The 23265-nt window shown below is 39.0% G+C and overlaps 1 protein-coding gene across 5 annotated transcripts in view; it reads left to right on the top strand.

Moving 5' to 3' along the window:
* Positions 1-7372, top strand: part of PIK3R1 (phosphoinositide-3-kinase, regulatory subunit 1 (alpha)) — a 71004-nt gene extending 63632 nt beyond the window's left edge. For 3 of the 5 annotated variants that reach the window (XM_011959342.1, XM_011959344.1, XM_011959343.1), the window contains 9 exons: positions 1108-1210; positions 1913-2011; positions 2115-2295; positions 2521-2646; positions 3335-3477; positions 3713-3889; positions 3985-4053; positions 4734-4904; positions 6014-7372. In XM_011959342.1, the coding sequence (XP_011814732.1) occupies positions 1108-1210; positions 1913-2011; positions 2115-2295; positions 2521-2646; positions 3335-3477; positions 3713-3889; positions 3985-4053; positions 4734-4904; positions 6014-6203 (1259 nt within the window). In that variant the 3' untranslated portion in view covers positions 6204-7372. Of the gene's footprint in view, positions 1-1107; positions 1211-1432; positions 1542-1912; positions 2012-2114; positions 2296-2520; positions 2647-3334; positions 3478-3712; positions 3890-3984; positions 4054-4733; positions 4905-6013 lie in introns of those variants that run through there. The other 2 variants (XM_011959346.1, XM_011959345.1) reach the window with 2 other exon arrangements.
* Positions 7373-23265: the final 15893 nt, after the last annotated feature.

The raw sequence follows: 23265 nt of genomic DNA, 5'->3' as shown, positions 1-23265 counted from the left end.
GTGCTGCTTTTCTCTGTTGCCAGTGGATGAGAACAGTGTGGCACTTTGCAGTGATAACAGTACTTTAGAAAGCATGTAAAATGTAGCAGTGATTACAACTCAATTCTCTAGATGTTGAGACTTTGCTTGTCCTCTCTTATATTAAGATATTATAATGAAAAAGGAAGTTGATGTTCCATTATTGTTAGTCTGTAAAATATTCTTGGTAGATAACTGAAATCATTTTTTGCATAAGTTAAAATAGTAACAGTGCTTTAAAACTTATGGCAGAATTTACCTAAAAATCCTAGATTTGTTTTGTTTCCTAAGTAGTTTTATTCCAATGTTAGTTCCCCTGCCCCCATTTAAGATATTCAGGAATATTGCAGTCTTTTATTTGTCACCAATTGGTATATATGAATACTGATTTGACATTGAGGAAGGGGGATATGGTTTTTAATCATACCTGGCATATAGAGCACAATTTGTCCAACAGAATATTAACATAAATAATAAAGAGATTTAGGGCACAGATGAGAGTTTCTTAAAGTGGCTTTTTGCAGAACAGTGCCTGAAATACTAAGATTAGAGAAACCCAATTCCTCCTCTTAAAACATACTGCTGTAGAAAACATACTGCTGTAGATGAGCCTTTTTATGACTGCAACAGCGTTTGTGGAGGACAGAGACCAAATCTGTCTTTCATAATTAAATAAGAGGAGGAAATTAAAGCCAACTCATGTTATTCCTGCTACTCATATGTTCATAGTTTCTTACTGTAGATGGATTTGACCAGGCATGAAACTTTAATATAACTAGAATCTAGAAGTGTAGAATGTCATGACTCTGGATTTACTTTGAAATTTATTCACATGGCCAGCCCAATTTATTTGTCAGTTTCTAAGGCTCTCTCTCTTTTCTCCTTTTCAGTTTCATTTCTTTTTGAGCCATGCTCTGAAATATTTTTTTTTAAGAAAATTATCTTCCATATTGCATGGAATTGTGAACTAATGCTGTATATTTCAGTTACTCTAATTTTTTGATTTTTTTAAAGTAAAGGTACTCATCTAAAGAAATTTAGTTCTAATGTAGTTGGGATTGCGAACAACTTTTTCTTTTTCATCTGCAGCACTGCCTCCTAAACCACCAAAACCCACTACTGTAGCCAACAACGGTATGAATAACAATATGTCCTTACAAGATGCTGAATGGTACTGGGGAGATATCTCGAGGTAAGGCTACAGAAACTTCGTTTTCACTAGATACAGAGAGTTTTAGATTAAGAGAAAGAAAAGCACCAGCTTGCTAAGTTCCATTTTTAGGATATCATCCAACATAAGCATGAAGCATAGTTGGTTCTCTTCCAAAGACGACCAGAAAAAGTCACTGAGCGCTGGAGAACTGTGGGTGCTGGATGCCACAGGAAATTAAATACCTGGGAAGTTTCATTATTGACAGAGTGTGAAGGCACTCTATCTGTTAAGCACAACTCTAAGAATTCTTGTCTTAAACACAGTAAGAAAACAATGCCATTTTATGTTAGCTTTGGGAAGGGGGAGTAAGGTTGGAGAAACCTTTTTGAGATCATGAATTTCTGTGCTCATTTGTCAGAGAGATTGTAATGTTTACTTGAAAAAATAAAAACTTAATACCACAGATACACCAGTAGTGAAAGTGACACGCACCTGTTTGTGATGAGACTGCAATTGCTGACATTTCTATTTAAACAAATTATTAGTAAGCTTTTATTAGTAAGTTCTGAAAATGCAATTCATTTAAATCTATGTGGGCAGGAGGAATATGGGCACTCACTGTACTTTTCACTTGATTTTGCTGTGAACCTAAAACTGCTCTAAAAAATAGTGTGTTTGAAAAAATATAAATCTGTGGTCACTGAAACTTAAGATGAGCATTGTTTTGTGTTTTCATTTCAGGGAAGAAGTGAATGAAAAACTTCGAGATACAGCAGATGGGACCTTTTTGGTACGAGATGCGTCTACTAAAATGCATGGTGATTATACTCTTACACTAAGGTAAGCCGGGGAATATAGCTGAAATTAGGGTTTTGGGCTGATAGTAAAACATATTTCTTTATTTGAAAATGTTAATACCTTTATTTTTATATTATTTTTACAGGAAAGGGGGAAATAACAAATTAATCAAAATATTTCATCGAGATGGGAAATATGGCTTCTCTGACCCATTAACCTTCAATTCTGTGGTTGAATTAATAAACCACTACCGGAATGAATCTCTAGCTCAGTATAATCCCAAGCTGGATGTGAAATTACTTTATCCAGTATCCAAATACCAACAGGTAATAAAAACTGAATGCATTATCCAGTTACCATGTTTAGACAAGATACTTTGAATACTTAGAAAACATTTGAAACAGATGAATTACATGTAATCAAGTCTAAAAAACTTTACATTTGTAATTACATAATTGCAATTTTAAAGATGTTTCCATGTCAGCTATTTTGTTAAACAGTTGTTATTTGATTAAATGCCTCATCCATTGAATTTATTTTAATCTTTCTAGGATCAAGTTGTCAAAGAAGATAATATTGAAGCTGTAGGGAAAAAATTACATGAATATAACACTCAGTTTCAAGAAAAAAGTAGAGAATATGATAGATTATATGAAGAATATACCCGTACATCCCAGGTGAGTTTTCTATGAAAATCAGATTAAAAGTTTAGAACTCTTAGTTTTTAAAGACTAACATGGAAAAAAGAATTTAAAAGGTTTTTATGAATGAAGTGGGGGTGAGATCATTTATTTGTGAATCATTGTTGATTGTTCTATTATATCTCTAAACCTTTAAACCAAAAATTTTAAGTATCAGAATAATAAATTAAGTTCACGTGATACCTGAAGCAGTCACTGAGTTTCAAGTTGATTTAATTCCTGATAGAAGGATCCTGTTTAGATTGGAAGTTAGTAATAACTGGAAGTTTCACAGACTTGTCTAATCCCTGAAACGGAGAGTTAGGCATTAATATATATCCTGCAACAAAAAGGAAGGGCTACATTTACTGCTGTGTTTTTCTAGACCCTTACTCTTCACTGGTCACTCATGTATCTGGGAATGCCAGAGGGAATAGAAAACAACAGAGATGCTATAGAAACTACAATAGCTTTTAGGAAGATAAAAACTATGGGAAATTGCCAAGCAATCATTTTTCATAGATTCTCCAGAGGAAATATTTGTTTCTGGGATACTATTTTAATGGATTTTATGAATTTGAGTCCCACTCTGCTAATAATACAGATCAAATGTCCTGGTAGGGTCTTGCAGTAAGAAATTGTTCTATGAAAGGTGTGACATTATCTTTTTAAAATTATGTTGCAGGAAATCCAAATGAAAAGGACAGCTATTGAAGCATTTAATGAAACCATCAAAATATTTGAAGAACAGTGCCAGACCCAGGAGCGCTACAGCAAAGAATACATAGAAAAGTTTAAACGTGAGGGCAATGAGAAAGAAATACAAAGGTTGGTGAACCATGGTTGTTTCCCTTGTTCTTGTGCTAGAGATAACCAAAATCCTCTAAAACCGTTTAAAAATGCTCTCGCTTTCTGTGCTTTGAATGATTTAAAAATGACAGGAAGAGAAGCCACGCTTTACCTGAGGAAAACTGCTGGGAAACCATAGTGAAACTTTTCATAAACTCTGGGGACTGTTCATGACGTACCCAGATAATGACAAATGCATTTCTTTTGCCTGCAGGATTATGCATAATTATGATAAGTTGAAGTCTCGAATCAGTGAAATTATTGACAGTAGGAGAAGATTGGAAGAAGACTTGAAGAAGCAGGCAGCTGAGTATCGAGAAATTGACAAACGTATGAACAGCATTAAACCAGACCTTATCCAGCTGAGAAAGACGAGAGACCAATACTTGATGTAAGTGTTTGAAATGGAATCCTATACATGAATAACTGGTGATTGCTACAATTCAGGATGAGTTAATGCGTTCTTTTTTCACAACTGTTTTTCAGGTGGTTGACTCAAAAAGGTGTTCGGCAAAAGAAGTTGAACGAGTGGTTGGGCAATGAAAACACTGAAGAGTAAGTAGTTACTAAAGATGGTGACAGCAGAAGATTTTTCTCATTTTAGGAAAATGCATGACTTGCTTTGTTTTTAGAACAAGTGAGGAATTTTACTGAGTTTGGAACATCTTGTAGGAGAACATGTATAAACTCAGTGCCATTATCCAGAATTTTAAAAAAAGAAAGCTTAGCTAAGGAGGACTAGGATTTATTTTTACTCATAATGCTGTGAAACAACTCTGTGTCCATAATGATGTCCCCGAACATCTGAAAAATCCCAAAATATTTTTGGAACAGCCAGAGAAAAAGTAATTATGCTTAATATATTTTAAAGCTTAAGTATATACTTTGTTTGAATTATTCAAAAACTGGCAATCTTCCTAGTCAATTTCCTGATCTAAACTGGATAAACAAGATTGTTTTAATACCTTCCACTCTGCCCAGGTACCTGAGTGTGGTTGCCTGAAAACAGAAATAGTACAATTGATTGCTAACTCTTTGTCCTGGGAGGTTGCACTGGAGGCTGAATACCAGGAGAGGAAAACTCAGGTCAGGCAGAGGCGGGCATGTGATGGCCAGTCTGACTGGCTTGGTAGGGGCCAGGAGGGAAGTGAGGTGGGTATACCTAGGGAGGACAGCAAGGCAGGCTGATGGCTCCGGCACTGTTCATTTAGAAACTTTCTGTCCTGCCTGCCTAGCCAATATTCGCTGGTGGAAGATGATGAAGATTTACCCCATCATGATGAGAAGACGTGGAATGTTGGAAGCAGCAACCGAAACAAAGCTGAAAACCTGTTGCGAGGGAAGCGAGATGGCACTTTTCTTGTCCGGGAGAGCAGTAAACAGGGCTGCTACGCCTGCTCTGTAGTGTATGTATCTCCAGCAAACTATTCTTCACAACATCTCATGAAGAGATGTTTCATTCATTCATTCATTGAGTTTTGAAATAGTCTTGAATAAGCTTATAGTACAGTAATGTAGAAGAGAAACCAAAGCAGACGTAATAGTATTTTAAAGTCTAGCCAGAAGTATATGTTAATACAATCTAATAGAAACATACATATATGTTAATACAGTCTAATATATACCTACTGTTTAGCTGGAAGACTAGGGTTTGGATTCCCATTCAGTGCTAATTAATCACGAGACGTCGCTAAACCTTTTTTTCTCGTCTTTAAAATGGAAGCGGCAATGCCTGCCTTTTTTGCCTCTCAAGGCTACTGTAGTTAGAATCTGAGGTAATTTATGAGAGAACATCACCCATAGGAAAAGTACTCATCAGGAACAGGTCAAAAAAGAGAAAGCATGCTGATCATTATCCTTGAGACAGGTATACCCACATGAGATCACCAACATCACCATTTCAGAGAAATTAATGTCCTCTAGTAGGGAATGGTTCTAAAAGTATGTGATACTCCATGATCACCTTTCATTTAATGAGGGAAATATTCCTACAGCAAAGAAGGGTCCTTTTGTCCTTACCTTGTCTAAGGGCACATGCAGAGATGGAGAGTTGTGCAGACACCTCAAGGACAGCCAGAAAGAAGGAATCCTATGAATAATCGTCCTGGGAGTAATAGTAACACTGCTAGTCATGGAGCACTGCTGATAGTTGTCCTCATCATGGTTGGAAGCTACCATTTGTTGCATGCTTACCGCATGTCAGGCATTTTATCAAGCATATTGCATGCATGATCTCCTTTCATTTCTCAAAGTAACTGTATTACATACATTTTACTATTGTCTTCCCTTTAAACCATTTTAAAGATGAAAATAAAGTAGGTCAGTGAAGCTGGGTTACCTACCCAAGGCACTCAGCCAAGTGTCCACCATGTGACAGGGCCAAGAGTCTACTGTAACCTAGGACCCTTTCCCCAAGTTGAGACTGCACAATGATGCTTTTTATTAAACATGCTCTGTAGAGTTGTGAATTGTCTTGGGCAAGCTCAAAAGACAGTTTTTCTTCTCTCCTCTCTAGGGTGGACGGCGAAGTAAAGCATTGTGTCATAAACAAAACAGCGACTGGCTATGGCTTTGCCGAGCCCTATAACTTGTACAGCTCTCTGAAAGAACTGGTGCTACATTACCAACACACCTCCCTCGTGCAGCACAACGACTCCCTCAATGTCACACTAGCCTACCCAGTATATGCACAGCAGAGGCGATGAAGCGCTTACTCTCTGATCCTTCTCCTGAAGTTCAGCCACCCTGAGGCCTCTGGAAAGCAAAGGGCTCCTCTCCAGTCTGATCTGTGAATTGAGCTGCAGAAGCGAAGCCATCTGTCTTTGGATGGGACTAGAGCTTTCTTTCACAAAAAAAGAAGTAGGGGAAGATATGCAGCCTAGGGCTGTATGATGACCACACGTTTCTAAGCTGGAGTGCTTATCCTTTCTTTCTTTTTCTTTTTTTCTTTGGTTTAATTTAAAGCCACAACCACATACAACACAAAGAGAAAAAGAAATGCAAAAATCTCTGCGTGCAGGGACAAAGAGGCCTTTAACCATGGTGCTTGTTAATGCTTTCTGAAGCTTTACCAGCTGAAAGTTGGGACTGTGGAGAGCGGAGGAGAGAGAGGCAGAAGAACCCTGGCCTGAGAAGGTTCGGTCCAGCCTGGTTTAGCCTGGATGTTGCTGTGCACGGTGGACCCAGACACATCGCACTGTGGATTATTTCATTTTCTAACAAATGAACGATATGTAGCAGAAAGGCACTTCCACTCACAAGGGACGCTTTGGGAGAATGTCAGTTCATGTATGTTCAGAAGAAATTCTGTCATAGAAAGTGCCAGAAAGTGTTTAAACTTGTCAAAAAACAAAAACCCAGCAACAGAAAAATGGAGTTTGGAAAACAGGACTTAAAATGACATTCAGTATATAAAATATGTACATAATATTGGATGACTAACTATCAAATAGATGGATTTGTATCAATACCAAATAGCTTCTGTTTTGTTTTGCTGAAGGCTAAATCACAGCGCTATGCAATTCTTAATTTTCATTAAGTTGTTATTTCAGTTTTAAATGTATCTTCAGAATAAGCTTCCCCACCCCAGTTTTTGTTGCTTGAAAATATTGTTGTCCCGGATTTTTGTTAATATTCATTTTTGTTATCCTTTTTTAAAAGAAATGTACAGGATGCCAGTAAAAAAAAAATGGCTTCAGAATTAAAACTATGAAATATTTTACAGTTTTTCTTGTACAGAGTACTTGGCTGTTAGCCCAAGGTTAAAAAGTTCATAACAGATTTTTTTGGACTGTTTTGTTGGGCAGTGCCTGATAAGCTTCAAAGCTGCTTTATTCAATAAAAAAAGAAAAAGATATATGAATATGACAAAGTATTGCTGAGTCCAACAATGTTGTTTTAAGACTCTTAAAATACGGTACCTGGCAATGTTTATTTCATAAAGAATTGTGAACTTCTTGAATCTAGGGAGGGGGGAATGTAGTGAAGGGATGTATCAGGTTGGGTGGTGGGAGGGAGAGGCAAGGTTATATGCACTTTGTCTTTCTCATGATTTACAGAGAAGTGAATAACTGCAAAGTGAAGTTGCTTCTTCTATTTCAGTCTTTTCTCACTTTCATTTGCTAGTTATCAATTAATGACAATTACAAACCTACTGTAACACAGTGTGACTGGTCAGGTATTTCAGTTCTTAGGAAGGAAGTGCCAAGTTTGTTTTTGGGTTCCTGGAACAGTGCTCACCTTTGTTTAGAACACTGGTTTAAAGGGATGATCTCTGTCACATTGGACTATCCATCACGACCAGCAAATACTCATTTTAGGAAAAAAAAAAAGCATGATCTGAAAAAATACTTTTGGTGGGATGTTGGTTACTCCTAGCTTTCCATTTGGTTTAGAATATAAAGGAAATGGACACAATCGTACCGTCACTGCTCTGGACTATGTGGAGCTCGCTAAGGTCATGGCCATTGCAGGAATCCAAGTGGCAGTCCTTCTCGTTCATCCTAATCATTGCATGTGCTTCACTACGGGGAAAAGGAAGCATAGTTAGCATAATGTTTCCCGTTTAGGGCAGGAGTGAGAGATCTCTCTTCCTGATTTAGATCTGCAAAAGCTGGTATGTTCAGTAGGAACTGTACATGTGTTAGGAGGAATAAAGACTAATTAGCAACCATAATATGGTCACTACCCTAATAGACGTAAATGAAATCTTGCAATTTCAAATTTCCCTTTCTCCATATTAGATTTACCCACAGCTATATTTCTGTTTAAGTACTAGGGTGAGGGTTTTCTGTTCCTTTGTTTTTTAATGTTGTTCCTTTTGAAAGAATCAGTCTTGCAGCTGAGTGAATCATCTGTAGAATGTATTTTTCCTCTTTACATGAAGCTACTCATACTTAAGCAAAAGTCAGTCTTACAGCAAGACTGTTAGCCCTCAAACTTGACTTCACTGATCTGACCATCTCCCTCTCATCGCCAGACAACTGATGATTTCCCTGGTTTAGTCTGTGTCTCTGCTTTAAAGTTATTGTGATACCCTTCTAGATCACACACAAATCTAACAGTTAATTGGTTAATAGTTTTTAAACTAGGTTTGTGGGTTTTCTTTGGTAGCACATGTATGCTATTACATACAAATTTTTATTTCTAAAATATAAGATCTGAGATTGAATATTTTTATTAAAAGCTACAGTTTTGTGAATTTTTGCTTCAACAGTCTTTGCAAGATGACATGGTATTTAGGCAGTTGCCTTATTTTTGCATCTCACAAACATAAGTGCAATAGATCTTTTCATTGAACAGCAAAGTAGGATTCATCATTCCATATGACTGAGTTACAGCAGACCTATTCTGCCCAATGCCTTTTTGATTGCGGTGTAGCTTGCTCACCGCATTTGTCTTTTTAGATATTTTGCTAGCCGGGCACTTTGAGTTTCATCAGACAGTCCTCCTAACAATAGTCTGAACGGCTGAGTATGAATAGATACAGCAGAGGCACTCCTGATATGTGATTTTATCCATACATCAGTTTTTCCCACCCAGTGTAGCATCCTAAAGATAAAGCCAGAAGCTAAGCTGCAGTGAGGCTGTGATAGGGCATAGAAGTGGGAGCATTGGGACCTCACATTACACACACGAGAGATCATAACCACGTGAAAAAGCAAAAAGCATGTGTTTGCAACATCTGATAACTTCACGGCCTTTTGATATATGTATATATGTATATGTGCATGGACTGTGTTCCCAGTACACCTTTCAGCCAAAACAGATCCACGGTAGTTGAGTTCAAGTACATAACAAGCAAACGTCTAGTACAATTCTTATATATGTGTATGGGATTTTTCCCATTGAGGTTGCTTTGTTTTGTCTTACAAAGGTGAAAATTGTTTGCAAGTGAAGTGAGAAGTTCATATTTCTTTGGCTTTTTTGTGTTTTTTAAAGTTACTCCTTTTAGGGAGCTGGTCACATGACTTCCTTAGCTTGGAAATCCTTGTTTTTAGTGTGTTAAGTCAAAATGTGTTCATGTGAGCTGTCACTGTGGGGAACCAATTGCTTTGTCATATAGCTGGTTATGAACTAGTAACATGTTTGGGAAGTCCTACTGATGTTCCTTTGGAAGAAAAATTCTGCTGGTTTTAACAACTGTGCTTTTGCTATGCATGGTATCCAAGTCAGTTGAATTGCAGACCCTGAGATCTGTTGGAGTTTAGGGTCATTTTTAGAAAGGGGCAGTTTAAAGCACAATGTCTCACATGGGACAAAGTTCCAAAATGCCAAATTCTTATTTTTTAAAAAACTAGTTCTAGAAAATACTGGTGGGGAGGAAATAGAATTGAGTCAATTGGAAAGACTATCCAACTTAACATGAAACTTGTCACCATGAGATAGCATTAACTGCCCAGGATGCTGCTATATATATATATATATATATAAATAAATAAATATATATATATATATAAAAAAAAGCAAAACAAAAAAACTCATTTATACCTGTGTATTTTTTAAAGCTACAATCAGTTCAATGTTTTTACAAATCTGTTTATATGACATTGTTAAAATAAAGTTGGTCTTTTGACGAGAGGGAGGATGTCACGGTCAGTTGTAATTTTGCCTTCACAAGGCAACTGGGGTGGGGGGTGGGGGTAGTGTGCCTCCTTGACATTTCGTTCAAGTTATAGATTCAGTGGAGCTATGTCTTGTTTTAAGTTGCTTTAATGCATTGTATTAGATCTTCAAACAGAATAAAGGTTGTTTTGAAACTTAAGTTTTGGGTTGGAATTTCACTTACCACCTAAGAAATCGTTCTAAAACAGCTGTACTTTGGCTTATAAATATTGCTGCTATTTCTATTTCTCCCACCCACCCCCTTTGATTGTTATCACAGTATCTCATTTTTGTAAAGTTGAGAAGGACATTGAGTGTTCACATGTAAGTAATACTGAGCTGTTGTTAATATAGTTCACCATCTTTTTTTTTTTTTTTTTGAGACAGAGTCTTGCTCTGTCGCCCAGGCTGGAGTGCAGTGGTGTGATCTTGGCTCACTGCAAGCTCCGCCTCCTGGGTTCACACCATTCCCCTGCCTCAGTCTCCTGAATAGCTGGGACTACAGGCGCCCGCCACCATGCCCCGCTAATTGTATTTTTAGCAGAGATGGGGTTTCACCTAGGCAGGATGGTCTTGATCTCCTGACCTCATGATCTGCTCCACCTCAGCCTCCCAAAGTACTGGGATTACAGGCATGAGCCACCACCCTCGGCCGATTTCACCATCTTAAATGAGGAAATACCTCTAGGTGATGTCCTTTCAAGACATGTTCTCGCTATAGGAAAACTAGAATGCCCATCATCCCTCAATTCTCGCCGCCTCTGCATTCATCCCCAAACCTTGAGAATCATCCTTAAGAACCAAGTGTCTAGTTTTGTCTGTTGTGCAGTCTGCACATTTTGAACACACAGTGCAGGGATGACATGGGGCTGTAGACAGCAGCTAAGCTATACCCCAAATGCAGATTTTACATTGTATCACCTAGTCAAGATGCATAAGTCTTACTGTAGATAACTTTTCCATTTGTTTTTATTGCTAAGTGGACGTAAGGCAATACCACTTTGCATGTATATGGTGTTTACTTTACATGTAGGCACATGTGAAGGTGAGGGTCTAGACCTGAAGACATAGTCTAGTAGTAGAGGGGAGAGGGACATACAAATAGTTACTCTCAGGGGCAACAATGATTAATAAATTCTGAATATGGCAGTAGCTCCAAGACTGAAGTTCTGCTTTCCGCCTGTTCTGTTTGGTATCACAGAGAACTATATTCCCTGGATCTCTTGCCCTCCGACTTCTAGGTGTCTCTTCCCTGACTCTAGCTCCTGCCAGATAGACCCTCATTTTCAGGTCTGAGCAAACCCCCTCTGCTCTAGCTCTCAGGACAAGGCTCTGGAAACATTACCTCCTCCCATTTTTACTCTAGCCCAAGAAGTGGTTGCAGCTTTATGCTGTTGCTAAATGTCTGGTTTCCCTCACCACCCCTATTTGGTTTCCAAGCCCTTCCCTCACCCAAGTAATTATCATCATACAATTATTCCAGTAGGAGCTAGGGTAATTCCCACCCCTACACCCCACTGGTCTCTGACATATCAAGTGATCATCATCTGTTAAACTCTTTGTCTTACTCTTTCCACAATTATGTGGGTAAGATGATTATATTCCCATTCTTTAGATGAGAAAACAGGCATAGATGTGAAAAGACTTGCTTAAGATCATGCAGCATCTGAGAGCAGAGTTGAATGCATAGACTTCTCAAGCCAGAGCTCTTTGCCCCTATGCTGTAATGTAATAGCCTTTCAATGGAAAATGCACAAGAGAATGCAAAAAAAAAAAAAAAAAAAAAAAAAGCTCACTGGTAACATTTTGCTGGGGAGGTAACCATGTGGCTTTCAATTAGTAGACAGTGCACAGGTGGCCAATGATGAATGGCAGGAAATAGCCTGGGCTTGCTTTAAACCAGTGGTTCCCAAAGTGTAGTTCCCAGATTAACAGCATTCACATCAGCTTCACTCGGAAACCTATTAGAGGTACAAATTCACAGCCCCTACCCCTGACCTACTAACTCTGACACTGGAGCCTAGCAATCTGTTTCAACAAGCTGAGTGATTTTAATGTATACTAAAGTTTGAAGAACACGACTTTAGATCACCTGCTTACTGAAATAGTACGTCTAGTATTTTAACTAAAAACCATTGCCATTAATGAGTGATATGTTACTTTATAATTTATGTTCATAGTATAGGCCATAGAAAAAAGAAAATAGATTGATTTGCAGTTTAGGAGACCCAGCCTGGTCTTTTTATCTGTCTTTAACCAGCTGTGGGAAGTGGGCCAATTCAAGGCACCTTCCAGGCCTCCAACTCCTTATCTGTGAGATAAAGGTTTGGGCCTCTGGGACTCCTTCTAGAGCATATGCTGTGATTAAGTGAGCTGAATGAAGCTTCTCAGTCCCCCAATTCTCCATTTACAACCTGACCACCAATTTTAACCCACAACTGGTGGTCTTTTATGTTGCCAGTGACTATGGCCAAGTGAAAGCATGCCTAGAATTGGGGTATACTTTACTTGCTGACATCTTAAACGTGACACCTGAGGTGAATCTAAATTGGCAGCCAAGTTCTTGACAGTGTGGAGAGGAGTGTATTTGGAAATGACACTCTGCCCGTCTACCTAAAGCATGAAGTGCTAAAAGAATGTAGCCTACCAAACCCTCTGGGACATGGTGGGAGGCAGGGAAGTAGAGTCTGTTAAGACCTGATACAGTGTCAGTCAATTTAAGACACCTTGTTTTCCCTGAACTTGTCCCTTAAAAAGTCTATTTAAAAATAAAAATCAATTGCAATATCTTAAATAGATAGAATTGATTACTCACTATCCAAACTTCAGATTATCTTCTCAAAAGATAGCACTTTGTAACCCCCAGTTTGGTATTGCTGTCATAAATCAACTCAACAGAAAACCGCTGAGATGCTTTGGGGGAGGGAGGGTGTGGAGGATAAATGAGTAATCACCAACATGCTAATCTGCATTTTGCTTTCCAGAAGGAAATGAGAAATTCCCTTCTCTCTGTAGCACTCAATCATAACAGTCTGAAGCATAACCTCAGGCTTAACTTGTTAAATAAAATATTCTAAATCTATACCTGTCTTGACAGGTGTAAATGTTTGGCCTACAATATGAGAACAGGACAGTCAACCTCTAACTACCACCACTAATCACATTAGGAAGAAAGTTACAAGGGAGGTCTATTCATCACCACGACTGCTCATTAGAATTATAGTTTTGACTGTGAAATATACCATACGTTGTAAGACTAACTCACTGGAACCAATTTATTTATGGAGCTCTCATTTCAGAGCTCAGTGATTTATAGTCCAAGCCCTCAGAAACCAGAAAGTATAGATAACATCATCACGATGGAGACAATGTGCTAGTCACTTTGTGCCATATTTACTGTCCTCTAACAGAGGCCCAGTGCCATGTTTAAAACTATTTAAAATAGTTTTGTTGACAGTGGTGATGATCTGTTTATTTGGATGTGCGAGGATAAGACATCCGATGAGGTGTCTAATGTACTGATTCATTCAAAGCTTTATTGAGCGCCTACTATTTGCTTGACACTGTATTTCCCTCTGAAGGTCCAATGATAAGACAGGTGAAATCAAAGATTACAGTCTGCTGGTGAAAGCAAACTCAAACAACTGCCCTCTATCATAAGAGATACAGAGAGGAATGAACATTAAGTCTCAAGTAGGCCTGCATGAGGAGCTAGGCCAAGCTTCAGAGAGGAGTTGACATTTCAAATGTTTCCTACTCTAGTAAAACAGGCCCATGTACTCCTGGTGGTTGCTCCTCCCACCAGCCTTCATGGAAGCTGCTTCTATTGAGCCTAGACCATTACACTTCTTAAATATAATCACTTTTCAGGTGACATGTTTGGTTTTTCAGTACTGTCAAAGGCATTATCTACATTATAAGTTCTCTAGAGTTGAATGTTCCTATCTAAAGTTCCCATGCTGCAGGTGGTTCAGACAGCTGACATCACACACCTCAGCTTTAGGCAAGCCACTTCTCTCCCTGTCCAGGAACAGACGCCAGGGCCTCAGTTGGCTCTTTATCTTGGCACATTAGATGTGATCTGCATGGAACTGTACCTTTTCCTTTTATTTTAGATGAGAAATTCTCAACCCTAGTTGAACATTAGGATCACCTGGGTATGCATTTAATAGAAAACCTAACTTTTGGAGTCTCTAGGAATGAGCATTAAATAAGGTGTACGGAATGCACCTGCAACATGGCTGGCATTTAATCAATGGAAAGCAATACATATGGTTGTTAGTAAGTCATAAGTCTTGCCTATCAAGATTACATTCCCCAAATCTATCGCTTTCGATTTCCTGTCGTTTGTAGGATAGAGCTGGCTGGACACATGGTAAACCACCCAAAATGTATAACTTTTAAGATATTTTATATAAGATATTTATATTTATTCATATCTGTACCTACTTCCAGGAAGTATTTACCTTTTATTGGCTCTTAGGTACACAGCATTGATTTACTCATCATCCAATGGATTAAAAATCACCAATTTATGTGATTGGCTGTTCTATTATTCTGAAATATTGTATAACATTAAATACATTAAATGTATTTATAACATTAAATACATAGTATACATTAATATACATTGTATAACATTAAACACAAGTATGACAAAAAAGTAAAGCCACGAAATAGACACAAAACAAGTAGGGAAGGAAGAAAGGAAGGGAGATGTTATTGAAAATAAAAACTAATTATCTCTAAGGAAAGTTTCAATAATTGAAGGAAAACAAAGCTTCCTATTAGCCAGGCAAAAAAAAGGGGCACACAATACTTTCATAGTTTCAGTGCTCTGGGAGGAGGAACTAAATGATCCTCTTGCCCTGACACTTGAGAGGAATCTGTCAAAGAGATCTCTGCAAGCGGTAGCGCCTCTTACACAAGGTTCGATTAGCAATGGTTCTTCAGATATATTCTCCATATGGTGCTTTCTTATTCAGTCTGTGGCAGAAGCAGAATATTGTCCTAGAAAGGAGGTTCTGTGACATTGGCTTCAGAACTCTGCTCGAGGTGCATCTTGCCTGTTTCCTAGTACTGTTTGGGCTGCACCCACTTCAACATGCCTGAGAAAGCTGCCCTGCAAGTTCTACAGAAAGAAAGGCCAACAAAATCAGGGCCGCTGTTTATTTGCTAGACTGTTCCAGGCCAGCAGCTCAGTGGTGAATCTCTCTTCGGGAAGTCCTTGTGACATCTCAGGCAGTGCCAAATCTCAAAGCTGTGAGGGACTGGCCACTCCACTCTCTTATCCAGACATCAGCTTCATCTGGTCTGGAGCCCAACTTTATGTGGCACTATGTTTCATTCATCATTTTCCCCACAGAATATCCTAGTTTCAGGTTCATTTTACTACTTTTAAAATTTTGTCTCTCAAAGATACATTCCAATGATACATTTTAATAACACCCCGTAAACTGGAAGTTCAAGTTTTCTGGCTTTTTCCCAAGGATAAGGATTGTCATCAATATATAGAACTTTTGAGGAATTTCTGCAAAAGTCGGTAATCACAGTAGAATGAAGGAAGTTTTAACCAGCCTATAACATATAAGGGAAAGTATCTCTGGTAAGTGGCTGTAAATCCTTAGCAGAACTGCACAGTATATTCTCCCACATCTCCCTAGTTTAGAGAAATTGAGGCTAGGGCTTAGGGTGAACCAGCAAGGGTGCACCAGAAAACGTTCAATCATTAGCTCTTCCGCATGTCACTGAACACAACTGGGAGGAGGTGCACAGTAGCACACCAATATATAGTATTGCCACCATCCAGAAGCAATCGATGAAAAGTAATCTCAGGAGTATTGATAACAAAGTGAAACAATTAGGAAGTGGTGAGTTTTTAGTATTTGATTGTAAATTTATGATTTAATTTTTAATGATTCCTGTAATTATAATTTATGTGATATTAAGCTTACATCATTTAATGTTTAATAACAGCTGTGTATCACAACCCGCTCACAAAATGCCAGAAAAATGTAGCCGTTGGCTCTCAGGGTTTGGTTTGAGTTGGCCACAGCACACCCTGCCAGTTGGAAGGGGCAAAATCTTAAGTTTAAGGATGCTTTGGGAGATGCATTAGATGTCAACGTCCACCAGTTGGCTCTGGACCTCACATCCAGCTTCTGCTTGGAAAGATATTTGCTAAGAAAAGCAGAAGCAGCTCCATATCAGGTTCCTAACAAAATCAGTTAGGAGGAACAGACTATGTCCTGGCATTGAGGTCTATCACAGTAAACATACAAAAAAATTTAGTGCAAGTTCTCCCTTATCCCCTTCGCAGAAAAATGTTTCCTATCTAGTCTAGAAAAATCAAACCTTTTAGAGTTTAAATATTTTTAAATTAAAAACTTTAAATTATTTAAAACATACATATAATTCCTCACCCCTCTCCGATATCTGGGGTTAAAGGATTTGAACAAAGACCTATATAATCTCAGGCAAAATTCATATGAATTCTCATTACTCAGTCACACAGTAACCTCCTTCCTGCTACAGAAGCTTTACAGCCAATCACAAGGCATATGAAATGTTTCAGTAATTAAAAAGAAGGGTTGGAGCAAATGTCTCCCATACAAAACAAATTGGCTCTAGGAAAAGGGGGAAAAATCAAATCAACGCCTCTGAAACTTGAGAAACTTGTATTTATTAATAGGAAAAAATTTTGAGCTCAGGTCTAATTGCTATCACATGAAACACTATTAGCACATTTAAAAATGGAGGGTTATCAGTAAAAGACAAATTGGATGCTACAGAGACAAATTAGTGAAATAGAATTTACAATTCAAGATATCCTCTCAGAATACAGACACAAGAGAAAAGAGATGACCATGATAAGTAAAGAGATGACCTACAGAATAGATTGAAAAGATCTAATACATGCACAGTAGGAATTCAGGAGACAACAGAGCAGGTCGAGAAGTACTAATCAAAGAACTGATAGAAGAAAATTTTCTTGAGCTAAATAAGGATTGAGCCTACACATATCAAGGACCCACTGAGTATCATAAAATAATAAGCCCCAAATTGCTTGGTAACTTTTCTTAGGGTTCAAGGAAAAAATTTATAAGTAACCAAACAAAAACAGGCTACTATTACAAAAAAAATTTTTAAGCCAAGTGCAGTGTGGCACATGCCTATAGTCCCAGCTACTTGGGAGGCTGAGGTGAGTGGATCACTTGAGCCCAGGATTTCAAGTCTAGCATGGGCAACAGAGCAAGACCCCATCTCTTAAATTTAAAACTTAAAAAAAAAGGTTAATAATGACTTTCCTTCATAGCACTTAATGACAGAAAAAGGATTGTGACAACAGCTATATAAGCCAAATAACTGTTTATGTTTGGAGGCAACAAAAATTTAAGACATAATGCCAAAGAGTGATCACTTTTACCTTTTCAGAGAAAAAAAAAAACCTAAAAATCTTCCAGCCAAATGAAAAGCAAATAAAAAGAACACAAGTAGGAGGAAGTTGTCTTCTAAAAATGGTAGAGAACAATGATAGCAGTAATGGAACCAATATCCAAATAATAGTTAACATATTTATGAAAAATAATGAAAGAAAATATTGAATGAGAATATATGTAAAGATAAATTAAGATTTAAAAAACTAAGATGGATGTAAAAGTTCAAATTATTCTAATAATCCTGAGAGCTGGGAGAGAGATTAGGCAAGTGTGTCAATATCAAGGAGCAATGATGCTTATTGGTATATTCCTTTTAATACTGAAATTAATCTAAATGACTTATTGAATAAATAATGGTATAGTATAAGTCAGAAGGATACCATCAGCAATTAAAAAGTTATACATTCATATCCTGTTTATTGGCATATAAATAAATCTATGTTTTATGTATTCAAAATATATTTTTAAACAATGAAAAAGTATTCCATTTCATTCAACATATGTGTATACATTTATATCTTATAGAGTATGTTTATGACAATTCTGGAAGTCTATTGGGTTTAATTAATAAAATTACATGGTTGATTTTTTTGAATGTATGTTTTTCCTCAGCAAGCATGGAACACTCACAGAATTTGAAAAGTTAAAAGCAAATGTCTAAGAAAGCACAGGAGTAGTAAACTTTAACTGGGAGTGTCAGAAAGTCTTTGATGAGATACTGTAAATAAGTGAGGGAAAAGATTTTGAAAGGCAACCGGACTGCAGCAGGAAGAAAGGTGTGGAGGGGTAGGAATGTGCGTATATGTACATATGTGTGTGTGTGTGCTCACGTGTGTGCATGCACAATTACAGCCTCAGATCCAATCACATACCTGAAGAACCAATAACTGAGTTACTGTGAGGGAATTTATGAGTTCAAGAGCACATTCAGATGATACCTTCCAGGTTTCTTCTTGACACTATCTTTGTTCTACCTCAACCTTCCCTTCTAGCCCCCATCCTTTGCGGATGGTAGAGACAGCACATAACAAAATGGTCTTACCAGAAAAGAGCTTCCTGCCCTTGAGTTTTCCACAGTGTGCCTTGAAGTCCAAACTTCTTTAGAACTTGCCAAAGTCGGCTGGGCGCGGTGGCTCAAGCCTGTAATCCCAGCACTTTGGGAGGCCGAGACGGGCGGATCACGAGGTCAGGAGATCGAGACCATCCTGGCTAACACGGTGAAACCCAGTCTCTACTAAAAATACAAAAACTAGCCGGGCGAGGTGGCGGGCGCCTGTAGTCCCAGCTACTCAGGAGGCTGAGGCAGGAGAATGGTGTAAAACCCGGGAGGCGGAGCTTGCAGTGAGCTGAGATCCGGCCACTGCACTCCAGTCCGGGCGACAGAGCGAGACTCCGTCTCAAAAAAAAAAAAAAAAAAAGAACTTGCTAAAGTCCGAGCCAGTTTACTCCATACAATGGCAACCCTGAACCCTTCACTGAGTCTAAAGGTCATTGTTTAAAGTTTTCATCTTCTTGCCTTACATAATTCTTGTATCTTCTGCTGCGGGTGGGGGATGGGGGAGATCATAGTGATTTTTAGCTCAAAAATCTACTTAAAGGGCTTAAAAATAACAAAATGCTGTAAGTTATTTACACACTCCAGGCAAACTGGTTTCGAGGAAACTTTCTCAAGGATCCTCCTTAACAGGTAATACAGCTTTGAGAGATGGCATTCCCATCTGATAGATGTAACAATTGGATTCTAGAGTTAAGCAGGCATCCCTATGGTGGCATGTAAAGATGGATATAATATCTGATCACTATAATGATGATAGTAGTAATTACCACTCAGGCTAGTAAATGCTTACTACATACTAAGCACTTTGCATATGTCACCTTGTTTAATTTTTATTGCCCTCAACTGAAAGATGAGGAAGCTGAAGCTTAAGTAGGTTATGCAGCAGGCTCAAAGTTATGCAGCTGGTTTGTGGCAGAGCTGGGACTCAAACATAGGTCTATCTAGTCCAAGAGCCCTTGATGTGACACATCATGTTGTGCTGCCCCTAATTACACAAAATGGCCCAGCCATGTGTCACATCTTAGGGATCAGGGACCTGTGACAACCTTGTCTTTAGAGATATGGATTCAGTGATAAATTATTGGTACGTCCACTCTGGAATGCTATTCTTCATCCCATCTGCTACATTTCCATCTATTCAAGCGCTCCCCATTGACCCCAATTCCACCAATCGAGCCCTTCCACACCTCTCCAGCTCTTGCTGAATTGACCTCACTGATCTTTCAGTGCATTTACTTTCTAACAGTCTCATTTGGCCTTAGTCTTCAACAGGAATAATCAGTAAATACGAGAAAAGCCACCTAAAAGTGGCTTAAATGACTACTACTAAAAGTCTGGAGGTAGAGAGTTGCTGGAATTGGTTTGGTAGTACAACAAGGCCATCCAAGACTGTGGTTCCTTTTATGTTTTGCTCTGTGTATGGGATTTTCAGCGAAATGTTAATTGTTTCATGAGCACAAGGTGACTGCCCCACTTCAGCCATCACATTTATATTCAGGCAGGAGGGAAAAGGAGCAGTGCCAGTGAGCTCTCCTTTCACATCTTCCTCTTTTATAAGGGAAAGGAAACTTTCTGAACTGCCTCCAGCTGACTCTACACCTCATTGACCAGGACTGGGTTATGTAGTCACCTCTAGCTTCCAGTGAGGCCAGGAAAGCAAATAGCTCACTTCTGTATCTATACTGGGAAGTGGACAGGGAGAAGGTACTGAATGCCTCTGGGCCAGACTGTCAATAGTATCTGCCATTGTTGTATTTTTCAGCTTTTTCTTTAACACTTTATCACCCCTAACAGACTCTTCATTGTGCCTCTCTGCTTCTCACCATTACCTCAGAGTTCTGGGGTACATTGTTGGTATTGCATAAACATCTGCAAAATTTAATTAAGTACAAAATACATATCCTAGAAATATAAGGAGCATTCTTTTGATGCTTTATTTGATAAAGTTTTGACTGAGACACAACCTTTGAGTTGTGAAAATACATTGAGAAGACCTGTGAGAGATTGCATCGTGACTTCATTGTATTTTCCCACTGCAGAAAAAAAAAATACAACAAATGGTGCAGAAAGGAGGTTGCTGGGCCCAACACATTTTGTTTTGGCCACCTTTTCTATCCATTTCTGTGATGGCTGACCCCTTACAGAGGCTGAGTAGGAAAAGGCACAGGAAATTAGGCTTACATTTGCTCTCATTGGCAAGACTGATTACAGGTCTTCTGGGGTGGAAATTTTTAAACTATTGACTTTATTTTTGTCTTATAACAAGCACAGTGAGTGTTGGCCATGAACCTGCTGCCTTAGTGCACCTGAAGCTTTTCTGAGCTTCTTTGCTAAATCTTAACTCATTAAGTGTCTACAGCATTTCCTTGCCTCCTCACACCTATTACCTGTGCTCATCCTGCTCTTCCAAATGACCTTTGGAAAGATGCATTTTGACATCCTATATTCAGAGAACAGAATGAGATACTGGGCTGAGAAACAGCCTGAATGTTAGTCAAAGTATTTTCCTAAGATAGTACTTTCAACTTACAGCAACATTCTCAGAACAATAAATCTAATGACACCTGCAGTAGCAGCTTATCAAATGGCCTCTAAGATGGCTCCTGATATTCTGATTTCTGGTATTCATGTTCCTGTGTACTGTAAAGGGCCAACTTACATGGTCAAGGGAAGGCCTGCTGAGGGAAGCCTGCTATAAAGTCATGAGAATACCAAAACAGCTCTATGGAGAGGTCCACATGGTAAAGGACTGAGACCTTTTGCCAAAAGCTAGCATCTACCTGCCACCACATGAGTGCACCATCTTATAAGTGGATCCTCCAGCCACAGTCAAGGCTTCAGATGACAGCCCTGGAAATCATCTTGACTGCAACCTCATGAGAGTTCTCAAACTAAAGCTCTCAGCTAAACTGTCCTCAAATTTCTGACCTAATGAACCTGTGTGAGATAACATATTTGTTATTTTAAGCCACTAATATGCTCACCATCTCAGTATTCATTATGTCAGTTGATCCTCATCACTGCCTAATATGAAGTAGAAAGAATCAGTGTAACAATCTACACTCCACTGATGAGAGCACACTGGCTTTCATCACACTGGCACATGGTCAAGATCGTATTGCTAATACATGTTGGGGTCTGGCCAAGGGCCCTGGTTACCTGATTTCTAATTGGAACGTTTTCCACTGTGGCCCTCTGCTATACCAGTGAGGCATAAGGAAAATGACAGAGTCCTCATTTAATTCCCTGCCCCAGAGCAATGGATCACTAGCTTAATAGAATGAGTTTTATTCAAGTTGACACCAGCTTGGATCTCTAGGCCCTCACTGGGATCAAAGATATAGTCTTCCTCTGATCATCTTTCTCTCCAAAGAAGGTTTTGAAGTAACGAGGGGAAGACGACTACTCTAGATGCTTGGTCTCAGCCCATGGTTACATTTGTGGTATGTCACTCTCACATGGTTCAAGACCTTCCCAGGTATTTGGAGTAAAGTTTTGGATAGAAAAGAAACTCCCAACTTTCCATGACTCCTCTTCCTATCTTTTCCCCATCATAGCTTTTTTTGAATACCACCCTCCACTTCTAGAAGATCTCTGGTTTCAGTAGATAAAAAATATTATGTGGCCACTAAATTATGTTCACACTTCAAATTCTCTGCTTAGAGGGAAGCTCTCCAGGCTCTAAATGTTAACGATGTTTACTCAGCACAGACCACATCAAGGAAAGGACCGTAGACATAAGAGCTTTAAGCAACCCCTTTCTTCAGGACAATAAAACAGGAATTCAGTTGGGCATACAGGTGATAGCAAACTATTCTGGCCACCTTTCTGCAGTTGAGATCTGCCATTGTGGTAGGGAATGTCCAGCCAAATCCTGCTGGCCAATACCAAGTCAAATTCCCCACTGGTCCACTTTTCCAACAGGCAGGCTTCATTTCATATTCACACACAGGAGTGGAGCAAATACCTAGGGTCAAATGGGGCTTCAACTTTTCTAAAGCATCTTGCCTTTGGATAATTACAAGCTGTCACAGTTGGAAAAGTTCTTAGCAGTATAGCTCAACCACTGCATTTTACAGATTAAGAAACCCAGGACTAAAGAGTAAAAAGAAGCACCTAGGGTTAATGACAGAGCAGGACTCTAGCTTGCACACATCTCATGGCCTCACCTGTAGCCTACTCACCTTGCTAACACACAACTCAGCACACTTCCTCTTCTGCCATCCCTCTGCCTAAAGCTCAGTTTGAAGATTGACTGCATCAGGGGTTTGGAGTAACCTACCCTTGGTCTCTCCTTAATGGAAATCAGTGTATGGCAGATGCATCTAACCAATAACTTAATGTAAGCCTACCTCAAGAATGATCCAATAGTCAAGAAGAATGTGCGCTTGGAGTTCTAAGCCTAAGGAATCTAGGAGTGGCCAACCCAGGGATTCATTCCTTGTCTAGGAAGAACATCTGAACCTCCGGCCCATCCCATGGAATGCAGGTCATACAGGGGATTGAGGCTCTTTGTTTCAGGTCCAGTGAAGGTTATCAGGTGGAGTTTGCTAGGGTGAGGGTGCTAAGTGAAAAGCTGGCCGGGCGCAGTGGCTCAAGCCTGTAATCCCAGCACTTTGGGAGGCCAAGACGGGCGGATCACGAGGTCAGGAGATCGAGACCATCCTG

Source organism: Colobus angolensis, unplaced genomic scaffold (assembly GCF_000951035.1).
Source record: "Colobus angolensis palliatus isolate OR3802 unplaced genomic scaffold, Cang.pa_1.0 Scaffold49, whole genome shotgun sequence".
Classification (NCBI taxonomy): Eukaryota; Metazoa; Chordata; class Mammalia; order Primates; family Cercopithecidae; genus Colobus; species Colobus angolensis.
Note: the sequence above shows the minus strand (reverse complement) of the source record. Positions and strands in the feature narration are given on the sequence as shown.